The sequence below is a fragment of the Entelurus aequoreus genome, linkage group LG23, assembly GCF_033978785.1.
Source record: "Entelurus aequoreus isolate RoL-2023_Sb linkage group LG23, RoL_Eaeq_v1.1, whole genome shotgun sequence".
NCBI lineage: Eukaryota > Metazoa > Chordata > Actinopteri > Syngnathiformes > Syngnathidae > Entelurus > Entelurus aequoreus.
The window spans coordinates 34,434,929-34,447,362 of NC_084753.1; the positions used below are offsets into that span (position 1 = coordinate 34,434,929).

Genomic DNA, 12,434 nt, shown 5'->3' on the forward strand with positions numbered 1-12,434 from the left:
TAAAGCCAATAATAGTATGCTAATAGATTACCGTATTTTTCGGACTATTAAGTCGCAGTCTTTTTCACAGACTTATACTCAGGAGCGACTTATGTGTGAAATAATTAACACATTAGCGTAAAATATCAAATAATATTATTTATCTCATTCACGTAAGAGACTAGGCGTATAAGATTTCATGGGATTTAGCGATTAGGAGTGACAGATTGTTTGGTAAACGTATAGCATGTTCTATATGTTATAGTTATTTGAATGACTCTTACCATAATATGTTACGTTAACATACCAGGCACGTTCTCAGTTGGTTATTTATGCCTCATATAACGTACACTTATTCAGCCTGTTGTTCACTATTCTTTATTTATTTTAAATTGCCTTTCAAATGTCTATTCTTGGTGTTGGCTTTTATCAAATACATTTCCCCCAAAAATGCGACTTATACTCCAGTGCGACTTATGTTTTTTTCCTTCTTTATTATGCATTTTCGGCCGGTGCGATTTATACTCTGGAGCGACTTATACTCCAAAAAATACGGTATATACATGTAAATATTGTAGGGTTGACTGACAAAACTTAACCTATTGTTACTATAACAATCTACAAGGTTAATATAGGTTGCTTCTCTTTCTTCCTCTACATTTTCTGCTTTCTTTTGTACAAACCCCGTTTCCATATGAGTTGGGAAATTGTGTTATCTTATGTAAACAACAGAAGAATAAGTGATTATTACATTTGAACAGAAGTGTAGATAGAACATGTTAAAATAGGAAGTAAGCAGATATCAACAGTTAAGAAACAAATGAATTAAGAATCAATTTTTCTACCGCTTGTCCCTTATAATTTTGACAAAATAATAGAATGATAAATGACACAATGTGTTACTGCATATGTCAGCAGCTAAATTAGGAGCCTTTGTTTAATTACTTACTACTAAAAGAAGTTGTCTACTACATATGTTCACGACGTTATTTAATGCCAACATTGTTCTTTGGTTGCAATAAGAAACACATGTTTGATGTGTCATAAGAGTTTATGTTCAAATAAAGCCAATGATGACTATTTTTGTGGTCCCCTTTATTTTAAAAACTATTGAAAATTACCAAAAGACATTTTGGTACCGGTAATAAAAAAATATTGTTTTTAGAGACAACCCTAAAAATTGTTAATATACATTTGTTAAAGGGGAACTGCACTTTTTTTTTTTTAATTTTGCCTTTAGTTCACAACCATTATGTGAGACAAAGAAGACACAAGTTTTTGTTTTTTTTGCATTCTAACATGTAAAAATTGACTCATTCTTGGTGGCCAGCAATGCAGCTAATGGGAGTAATCCATTATACCTCTAAATCACTTTCAAAATGCATTCAAAAACCGTCAACAACGTTCAGTAACCTGTATAAAAACCAAGCTGGAGTGACATTGTTATTGTAAGAGTGAACACTGAGGAACTCTTTTTCTAGCGTAGTAACACATCGGCGTGCTTCGGTATTAGCCGTAAAAGCTAACTACATAAAGAGATAAGCAAGCTTCTACGACAACACGAAACGCGTTTGAGTTTTTACTGCACAACACCGTGATAAAACACCAATCTGTACTGTGTGAAAAACATAAACAATCACATTACAGTATCAATAAAATATTATTTCATGTTTTATTTGTACACAGATACCCAGACTACGTATGTACTGTAAGTTGTAATAACATGCTGTATGTATCATGATCTATATTAAAGTGTGACTCACTCAATGGATAGTTGTATGTTTGGTTCAGCTCGCCGGGCACAGTTTTTGGGCACAGTTTTTGGGCACAGTTTTTTCCGGTTTATTTGGGTTAGCACTCCATTTGCAGTGTGCAGATAAAACACATTACATATTGTTATGAATGTGTCTGTTACTACATTATATATATACACTTGCAGTGTGTATATTGTACATATTACATATTGTTATGAAGGTGTCTGTTACTACATTATATATATACTTGCAGAGTGTATATTGTACGTATTACATATTGTTATGAAGGTGTCTGTTACTACATTATATATATACTTGCAGTGTGTATATTGTACATATTACATATTGTTATGAAGGTGTCTGTTACTACATTATATATACACTTGCAGTGAGTATATTGTACATATTACATATTGTTATGAAGGTGTCTGTTACTACATTATATATATACTTGCAGTGTGTATATTGTACATATTACATATTGTTATGAAGGTGTCTGTTACTACATTATATATATACTTGCAGTGTGTATATTGTTCATATTACATATTGTTATGAATGTGTCTGTTACTACATTATATATATACACTTGCAGTGTGTATATTGTACATATTACATATTGTTATGAAGGTGTCTGTTACTATATCATATATATATACTTGCAGTGTATATATTGTACATACTACATATTGTTATGAAGGTGTCTGTTACTACATTATATATATACTTGCAGTGTGTATATTGTTCATATTATATATTGTTATGAAGGTGTCTGTTACATTATATATATACTTGCAGTGTGTATATTGTTCATATTACATATTGTTATGAAGGTGTCTGTTATTACATTATATATATACTTGCAGTGTGTATATTGTACATTTTACATATTGTTATGAAGGTGTCTGTTACTACATTATATATATATATATATATATATATATATATATATATATATATATATATATATATATATATATATATATATATATATATATATATAATATATATATATATTATATATATATATTATATATATATATATATTGCAGTGTGTATATATATATACTTGCAGTGTGTATATAAAACTTTCGGAGTGTTTTGAAGTTGTCTTAGAGGCTTTGAAGGCTCCAACGGTGACTTCCATTAGCCGCATCTTCCAAACGTTTTTTTTTTATCATCTTTAAAATCCTAAAAAAAAAAGAAAAAAAAATAATGTGTGTTTTGGTTTCTCGTAAGGATTGTGAACGACAGGCAAAACTTCCAAAAAGTGTATTTTCTCTCTAAAGTCAGCTTCTTTTCCTTGATGGAAATTCTATCTGTGATATTTAGTGTTTTCCAGTCCTGATTTAATCCACATGCTGCACCTAAAAATACCCGTTAAAAAAACAAATCAAAAATCCTTTGCAGGTTGAAGCGTTAAATGTGGCAGCTTCAACACTTGAGTTCATTATTTCTGCATCAGCAGTTTGAATGGAAGAAGTCACACTTCATGTTGTGTCTTGTGTATCGATGTTGCCAAACGCGGATTCCTCCCCTAATGGCCTGTATTGGGTTAGACGTGGCGTGTGACTCAGTGGCGAGCAGAAAGAGAAGCGGCGCACACGTATGATTGCGTGGTGCGGCGGGGGAAGGGATCAGTCTGGATCTTATTACCAGCTGGCTGGGCATGCAGCCGCTGACTTCAAAGTTATTCGACTCCGTTGTCGTCAAACTCTCCTTTTCGTCTCAGAGAGAAAGAGTTCGCCAGCCCTCCCCCTCCCTCCTAAATTTAGACTCCAGTTTGATCCCCCAGCAAGTGGATTTTAAAGGGAGTAAAATAGTCTGAAATTGTTTTCACAGTCAGAAGCATGCGATGACTTTTCCTCCCCCCGTCGTCGTCATTCCTGCCACAGTGTTCACGTGCAGCGCAGAAGAGGAGACTTTTCCTCCTCCAACCTGCCAGCTGACGACACGCAAAGCTGCTGAGTGCACTTAAACTAAAATGTTAATCCTCCAGTCCCCAGTGGCGCCAATTAGTAGCCGGCCACTGGAAACTGGATGCACTTGAAAGCCAGGGTCGGATGTCCAATTCCGATTTTTTTATTTTTTTTGGTGTCAAATCTGATCTTTTTAGTGACCCCCCCCAAAATGTGATTTCTAATGTGAATGCAATCTGACCCCCATGTGGACTAGGGATGTCCCGATCCAGGTTTTTGCACTTCCGATCCGATACCGATGTTGTTTTTGCACTTCCGATCTGATACCGATACTGGCCGATACTGGCCTTTTAAAATTTAAAGTTATTTAGCCTACTTAGTTGTCAGATTCATGTTGAAAAGGGTTTTAGTACTCTTGATAACAACTAGCCAGCTGAATTAGGTGAGTTTGAATAATACACAATGGAGATGTTGACGTGCGGAGTTTCAAGCACACTTCATTTTCTAGCAGGGGACTTTTCAAACGATGCTACATATTAGCAGTAATGCTACTTTTTATAGCAACGCTTTTGCCCCACACTTGACAAATTACGGTTGTCTGTTCGACATATTCCCACTTGAAGCCAAACCACCGCCAGACGATGGAGCCCCTGCTGTTTTTCTTGGGAATTAATTCATTCTTCCTTCATTATTACCGCTCACACGGCTACGCTAGCATCACAGCTAACTTTAGCCGTGCTGCTACCTCTCTGCTCGGGGAGTGCGTATACGTATGTGACGTATGACGTGACAGTATGTGACGTATGCATACTTGCCAACCTTGAGACCTCCAATATCGGGAGGTGGGGGGTAGGGGGTGGGGGTGGGGGCGTGGTTATTTACAGCTAGAATTCACCAACTCGAGTATTTCATATATATATATACATATATATATATATATATATATATATATATATATATATATATATATATATATATATATATATATATATATATATATATATGTATGTATGAAATACTTGACTTTCAGTGAATTCTAGCTATATATATATATATATATTTTTTTTTTTATTTACATAAAAGAAATACTTGAATTTCAGTGTTCCGGTGGCTATCCATTAGATGGCAGTATTGTCCTGTTTAACTTCTCCGTTCATGATGAGTATATACTCATCATGAACGGAGAAGTTAAACAGGTTAAGTTAAACAGACTTCTCCATTGAACACGGTGGCCGAAAATGCGCAGTTGTGCACTCTACTCTCTAAAAGCCCTAGATGTTATGACGTCATTGGGCAGGCAAGCTGTTTATATTGTGGGAAAGCGGACGTGAGAACAGGCTGTCCCCACTCAGTCTCAGGTCCGCATTGAGCTGGAGGGGGTGTGGCCTCCAGCTCCGGCTGAATACCGGGAGTTTGTTGGGAGAAAATCTCTGCCGGTAGGTTGTCGGGAGAGGCGCTGAATACCGGGATTCTCCCGCTAAAAACGTGAGGGTTGGCAAGTATGCGTGTGTAAGGAGGTGCGCTTGCCGTCTGTGAGAAGCAGACACAAGAAGGAGTGGAAAGAGCCGGTCGTGTAATGCCAGCAGCTAAAGGCAACTGCGTGAGGACGTATACTCGACTGTGTTGAAGGTGTGCTGGAAAATGCGGAACGGAAATTAGGGAGCAGCAGAAAAGTGGAATGTATTATTTAAATCTGTGCGTTGGAATACACGGACCGGAATTTAAAAAAAAACTGGATCTGGATCGGCATTTTCCCATGCCTTGCCGATACGCATTTTTTGGCCAATATCGGAGGCCGATCCGATCCAAATATCGGATCGGGACATCCCTAATGTGGACATGACGTCATGTTACGGAAGTAAACATGGCCTCCACTCTAGTCGGTCTCGGTACAGGTGCATTTGTGGCAATCTCAAGGGTTTTGTGCATTCAAAGGCGCACCAAATCAGATTTTTTTTTTTTTGCCCTCAAGTGACACAGATCAGATTTTTTTTTGCCAGTCCAAACTGGAGCGTTTAGACTTGCCAAAAAAAATCTTGTCTGCATCACTCAGAATTGCACTGTTCACACGGACGTGAAAAAATCAGAGAGGCTGGGTACTATGGACTGCACACTTTTAACTCTGGGAATACGTTATCAATACGACCAGTGACGTGCTGTCAGGTGAGGCAGTGCCTCACCTTGCCACCAGGTGGCTTAACCATGAGATGTTAAAAAACGAAGTACCGTATTTTTCGGAGTATAAATCGCTCCGGAGTATAAGTCGCACCGGCCGAAAATGCATAATAAAGAAGGAAAAAAACATATATAAGTCGCACTGGAGTATAAATCGCATTTTTTGGGGACATTTATTTGATAAAATCCAACACCAAGAATAGACATTTCAAAGGCAATTTAAAATAAATAAAGAATAGTGAACAACAGGCTGAATAAGTGTACGTTATATGAGGCATAAATAACCAACTGAGAACGTGCCTGGTATGTTAACGTAACATATTATGGTAAGAGTCATTCAAATAACTATAACATATAGAACATGCTATACGTTTACCAAACAATCTGTCACTCCTAATCGCTAAATCCCATGAAATCTTATACGTCTAGTCTCTTACGTGAATGAGCTAAATAATATTATTTTATTTTACGCTAATGTGTTAATAATTTCACACATAAGTCGCTCCTGAGTATAAGTCGCACCCCCGGCCAAACTGTGAAAAAAACTGCGACTTATAGTCCGAAAAATACGGTAATAAAATAAAACACGTTTTAATATTTATCTTTTGGTGTATGCTTTCTATGTGATTTTCTTGTGTGGTTCCTTTATATTTTGATAGTTTTCATGGTCAAAATAAGAAACGCCGGCGAGAAGTGAGGCAGACACAGGTGTTGCCTCCACGGCTACACGCACACAAAGTGTGTTGAGCGTGTGCGCGGGAGGGGGCGCATGCTTGTTGCCACGGGGGAAAGGCAGGCCATGAGGCAGCAAGTACCTCTGCCTCACAGTAGGGGGCGATATATTGTGAATTTGCATTTCAATGCCTCAGCAGTACTCTGACTCGCCACACTGGGAGAGGTGGGGGCGCTCAAGCTAGCAGACACATGTCTCTCCAGCGGAAGCCAGCCTTTTTTTTTTTTTTAAACTGTATTTATAACAAACATGGCATTTTTATTGGAATAAGCCAGCGTTTGTGGGTGTTTTTTGTCAGATGCAAAAATATTGTGTTATTGCTTTGAATGAAATTGACTTAAATGAATGTGTCTGCCAAAATGGAGGATTATATACTGTATCCAAGATGAAATACTTCTCTGAACTGGACTTTAAAGGCCTACTGAAAGCCACTACTACCGACCACGCAGTCTGATAGTTTATATATCAATGATGAAATCTTAACATTGCAACACATGCCAATACGGCCGGGTTAACTTATAAAGTGCCATTTTAAATTTCCCGCTATACTTCCGGTCAAAAACATCTTTGGATGATGACATATGCGCGTGACGTCAAGACGGCCACGGAAGTATTCGGACCCAATGTGTCACCATACAAACTGCTCTGTTTTCATCGAACAATTCCACAGTATTCTGGACATCTGTGTTGGTGAATCTTTTGCAATTTGTTTAATGGACAATGGAGACTGCAAATAAGAAAGTTGTAGGTGCGATCGGCGTATTAGCGGCGGACTACAGCAACACCAACACCAGGAGGTTGTGTTGTGTTTGAGCTGGATAGCAGACGCGCTACCGTGAGTACAGCTTTGGCTTCCAAACATTTGATCGCTTGCCCGTACGTGCGTGTCGCTATGTGCATGTCACGTACGTAACTTTGGGAAAATATATGTTTTGTTGCCGACTCTGATGGCGGCCGGGGTGTCGTCGAAAGCTACAACGCCCGCCGCCGCCGCCACCGCTCCGTAGCTAAGTTAGCTTCAATTGTTAAGCTTCGCCAAGCTGGAAATTATTAACCGTGTATTTACATGTTCATGGTTTAATAGTATTGTTGATCTTCTGTCCAGCCTTCCAGTCAGGGTTTTTTAAAATTTTGTTTCTATCTGCATTGAGCCTGATGCTATCACGTTAGCTCCGTAGCTAAAGAGCTTCAACGATGTATTGTCGTGGAGATAAAAGTCACTGTGAATGTCCATTTCGCGTTCTCGACTCTCATTTTCAAGAGGATATAGTAACCGAGGTGGTTTAAAATACAAATCCGTGATCCACAATAGAAAAAGGAAAGAGTGTGGAATCCAATGAACCCTTGTACCTAAATTACGGTCAGAGCGAAAAAAGATACGTCCTGCACTGCCTCTCTAGTCCTTCACTCTAACGTTCCTCATCCACGAATCTTTCATCCTCTCAAATTAATGGGGTAATCGTCGCTTTCTCGGTCCGAATCTCTCTCGCTCCATTGTAAACAACGGGGAAATGTGAGGAATCCTTCCTCCTGTGACGTCACGATACTTCCGGTATAGGCAAGGCTTTTTTTTTATCAGCGACCAAAAGTTGCGAACTTTATCGTCGTTGTTCTCTACTAAATCCTTCCAGCAAAAATATGGCAATATCGCGAAATGATCAAGTATGACACATAGAATGGATCTGCTATTCCCGTTTAAATAAGAACATTTCATTTTAGTAGGCCTTTAAAGGCCTACTGAAACCCACTACTACCGACCACGCAGTCTGATAGTTTATATATCAATGATGAAATCTTAACATTATAACACATGCCAATACGGCCGGGTTAACTTATAAAGTGACATTTTAAATTTGCCGCTAAACTTCCGGTTCGAAACGCCTCTGAGGATGACGTATGCGCGTGACGTAGCCCGACGAACACGGGTATGCCTTCCACATTGAAGCCGGTACGAAAAAGCTCTGTTTTCATTTCATAATTCCACAGTATTCTGGACATATGTGTTCGTGAATCTGTTTCAATCATGTTCATTGCATTATGGAGAAGGAAGCCAAGCAAGCAAAGAAGAAAGTTGTCGGTGCGAAATGGACGTATTTTTCGAACGTAGTCAGCCACAACAGTACACAGCCGGCGCTTCTTTGTTTACATTCCCGAAAGATGCAGTCAAGATGGAAGAACTCGGATAACAGAGACTCTAACCAGGAGGACTTTTGATTTGGATACACAGACGCCTGTAGAGAACTGGGACAACACAGACTCTTACCAGGATTACTTTGATTTGGATGACAAAGACGCAGACGTGCTACTGTGAGTATGCAGCTTTGGCTTTTTTTTGCGTATGTACGTAACTTTTTTAAAATATATAAGCTTTATGAACCTTGGGTTAGGTGAACGGTCTTTTGGGCTGAGTGATTGTGTGTGTTGATCATGTGTTTGAATTGTATTGGCGTGTTCTATGGAGCTAGGAGCTAGCAGAGGAGCTAGGAGCTAGCATAACACGTACCGTACCGTAAGTGCGCGTCACGTACGTAACTTTTTAAAAATATATAAGCTTTATGAACCTTGGGTTAGGTGAACGGTCTTTTGGGCTGAGTGATTGTGTGTGTTGATCGGGTGTTTGAATTGTATTGGCGTGTTCTATGGAGCTAGGAGCTAGCAGAGGAGCTAGGAGCTAGCATAACAAACACGCAGGTGTTATTATGCAGGATTAATTTGTGGCATATTAAATATAAGCCTGGTTGTGTTGTGGATAATAGAGTATATATATGTCTTGTGTTTATTTACTGTTGTAGTCATTCCCAGCTGAATATCAGGTACCGTGAGTATGCAGCCTTGGCTGCTAAACATTCGATAACTTGACCGTATGTGCGCGTCACGTACGTAACTTTTTAAAAATATATAAGCTTTATGAACCTTGGGTTAGGTAAACGGTCTTTTGGGCTGAGTGATTGTGTGTGTTGATCAGGTGTTTGAATTGTATTGGCGTGTTCTATGGAGCTAGGAGCTAGCAGAGGAGCTAGGAGCTAGCATAACAAACACGCAGGTGTTTTTATGCAGGATTAATTTGTGGCATATTAAATATAAGCCTGGTTGTGTTGTGGCTAATAGAGTATATATATGTCTTGTGTTTATTTACTGTTGTAGTCATTCCCAGCTGAATATCAGGTCACCCCCGGCTCTCACAGCATCTTCCCTATCTGAATAGCTTCAACTCCCCACTAGTCCTTCACTTGCACTTTACTCATCCACAAATCTTTCATCCTCGCTCAAATTAATGGGGAAATTGTCGCTTTCTCGGTCCGAATCTCTCTCACTTCATGCGGCCATCATTGTAAACAATAGGGAACTTTGCGTATATGTTCAACTGACTACGTCACGCTACTTCCGGTAGGTGCAAGCCTTTTTTTTATCAGATACCAAAAGTTGCAATCTTTATCGTCGTTGTTCTATACTAAATCCTTTCAGCAAAAATATGGCAATATCGCGAAATGATCAAGTATGACACATAGAATAGATCTGCTATCCCCGTTTAAATAAAAAAAATTCATTTCAGTAGGCCTTTAAGACAAAATGAATGTGATCATACAAAGTACGTTTTCATGGAGGATAGCTAATGCTGCTTCAGATACAAATACAGAAAGGTAAGATACAATCCAATCCAATCCACTTTATTTATATAGCACATTTACACAACAAGAATGTTTCCAAAGTGCTGCACAGCCATGTTAAAAACAATATTAAAAACAATATTAAAAACAATATTATGCTACACCAATGACTGAATAAAAACAAAGAATAAATGAATAGAAAACCAATACAGAGACAATATAAAAAATAAATATGATTAAAAACGATTTTAAAGGGTAAAACCAATTAAAACAGTAAAATAGACATCAAAATTTATAAAAAACACACAGGACAACAGAGGACAGAAGACCACACAACTCACGTAGTGTTAAAAGCCAGAGAATAAAAGTGGGTCTTAAGACGAGATACACTCACAATACTTGATTTATTTTGTTAAAAGCAAAGGGGACCAAAATGTATTTCATAACAACTTTATCAAATATTTTTTGGACCCATTTATCATATCATAATATCATTATGTTAACGTTTTTATGAAAGCGAGTAACGACCTTCTTTTTCCTGTTCCTCTAATGTGCAACCTAAATCAACAATGATTAGAGCTGCACATATGAATTTAAGTTAAACAAAAGAAGGGGAAAAAAAGTATCCATGCCTCACCTGGTGTATAGTTCACCGCACGTCACCAGTGTTGGGTTAGTTACTGAAAACCAGTAACTAGTTACAATTACTAGTTACTTTATTTCAAAAGTAACTCAGTTACTAACTCAGTTACTTACACCAAAAAAATAATGCGTTACTGTGAAAAGTAACTATTTAGTTACTTCTTTCCCCCCCCCCCCCTTTTTTTAAGGCTCCCATTAATGCCCTTTTAGCCTTCATTTCAGTACTGTTATTGCACTGGAGAATAATACAATCTGTTGATCAACTTGACATGCATTTGCATCACTGAACTCAGAAAGCAATGTGGTCTACATACAACACACAAACAATGTGGTCTACATACAACACACAAACAATGTGGTCTACATACAACACACAAAGACAAAGATATGTTTCAAAGGGCCAATTTATTTCAGGCCAGAAAACATTGACAAAACTATTTTAAATAGCTGCAACATAATGGCACTTTAACTTTAACTCTAAGTAGATAGGATCTTTGATCCAAGACACAACTTACATTTAACTAAAATGTTATTTTCTTTGTGCTCGACAAAAGAAAAGTATTGAGAATGTCTCCATGTTAAAAAACTCGACTTCTGGCTTCACCATGATGTCTTGTTAGTTGTTATGAGTGTAGCGTATGTGTGTGTGTGTGTGTGTGGCCCTTTAAGATATGACAGCATGTGAGCTGAGTGACGTCAGTGAGTGAGTGGGCGAGAGAGGTGAGGGAGCGGCGACAGTGAGTGCGTGTAGGTGCTCTAGCTTGCTGGATGGCTGCGTGCAATAAAGTCACAAAGTTGCAACAAACCGCCGGGCTCGTCATTCACCCTCAGCTGTAAAGACCCTCTTCCGGGTAAAGTGAAGGTTGTTAGACCCGAAGTACGGCTCTGGAGGAACGTCTCCCCTGCGGGGAGGCGTGCTTTCTGTGGGTGGGGGAAAGCACGCCTCTTCTTTTCCGCTCCAATAAAACACACTCAGATCTTCAGTTTCTAGCCGATACTACATAAAATAACGTAAAATAACGCATCATGCAGTAACGGTAACTGAGTTACTGTATATAAAAAAATAACGCGTTAGATTACTAGTTACCGCCGAAACTAACGGCGTTACAGTAACGCGTTACTTAGTAACGCGTTAGTCCCAACACTGCACGTCACTGAATACGACGGATTAGAATGGAGGAATGTAAACAAAAAAACAATTGAAATCATCTTTTCTGGTCTCTGTCATGGCCGACCACAAAGCGGTGATGACTAGTTCACCGTTGCGGCCTCTTGCTCGGCGGAACCAAACTAAAACGTGGACTTGTGTCTCACCCAGACCCGTGCCTTTATATCCCGCGCTTCGCCCAGCTGCTGGAATTCGGCGAGAAGAACCACGACGTGTCCATGACGGCGCTGAGGCTGGTGCAGAGGATGAAGAGGGACTGGATGCACACTGGACGAAGGCCCTCCGGACTCTGTGGCGCAGGTACCACTCAAGCCAGTATGGGAGTCTTAGGCCCAGTACGGATACTCCATCTTAACCCTCACCTGTTGGTCATTAGAAGCTAGCGCCATGGCAGAGTGTTGAAAATACGCAGTGTCGTAAAGCAGATGCGAGAAATGTTTATTACTTTGTAACTGG

The 12,434-nt window shown here is 39.0% G+C and overlaps 1 protein-coding gene across 4 annotated transcripts in view; it reads left to right on the forward strand.

Moving 5' to 3' along the window:
- Nucleotides 1–12,434, forward strand: part of LOC133640437 (transcription factor IIIB 90 kDa subunit-like) — a 172,808-nt gene that overhangs the window by 34,791 nt on the left and 125,583 nt on the right. For all 4 annotated transcript variants that reach the window (XM_062033850.1, XM_062033847.1, XM_062033848.1 and 1 more), the window contains exon 7: nt 12,129–12,278. In XM_062033850.1, coding sequence (XP_061889834.1) covers nt 12,129–12,278 — 150 coding nt within the window. The remainder of the gene's footprint in view (nt 1–12,128; nt 12,279–12,434) is intronic.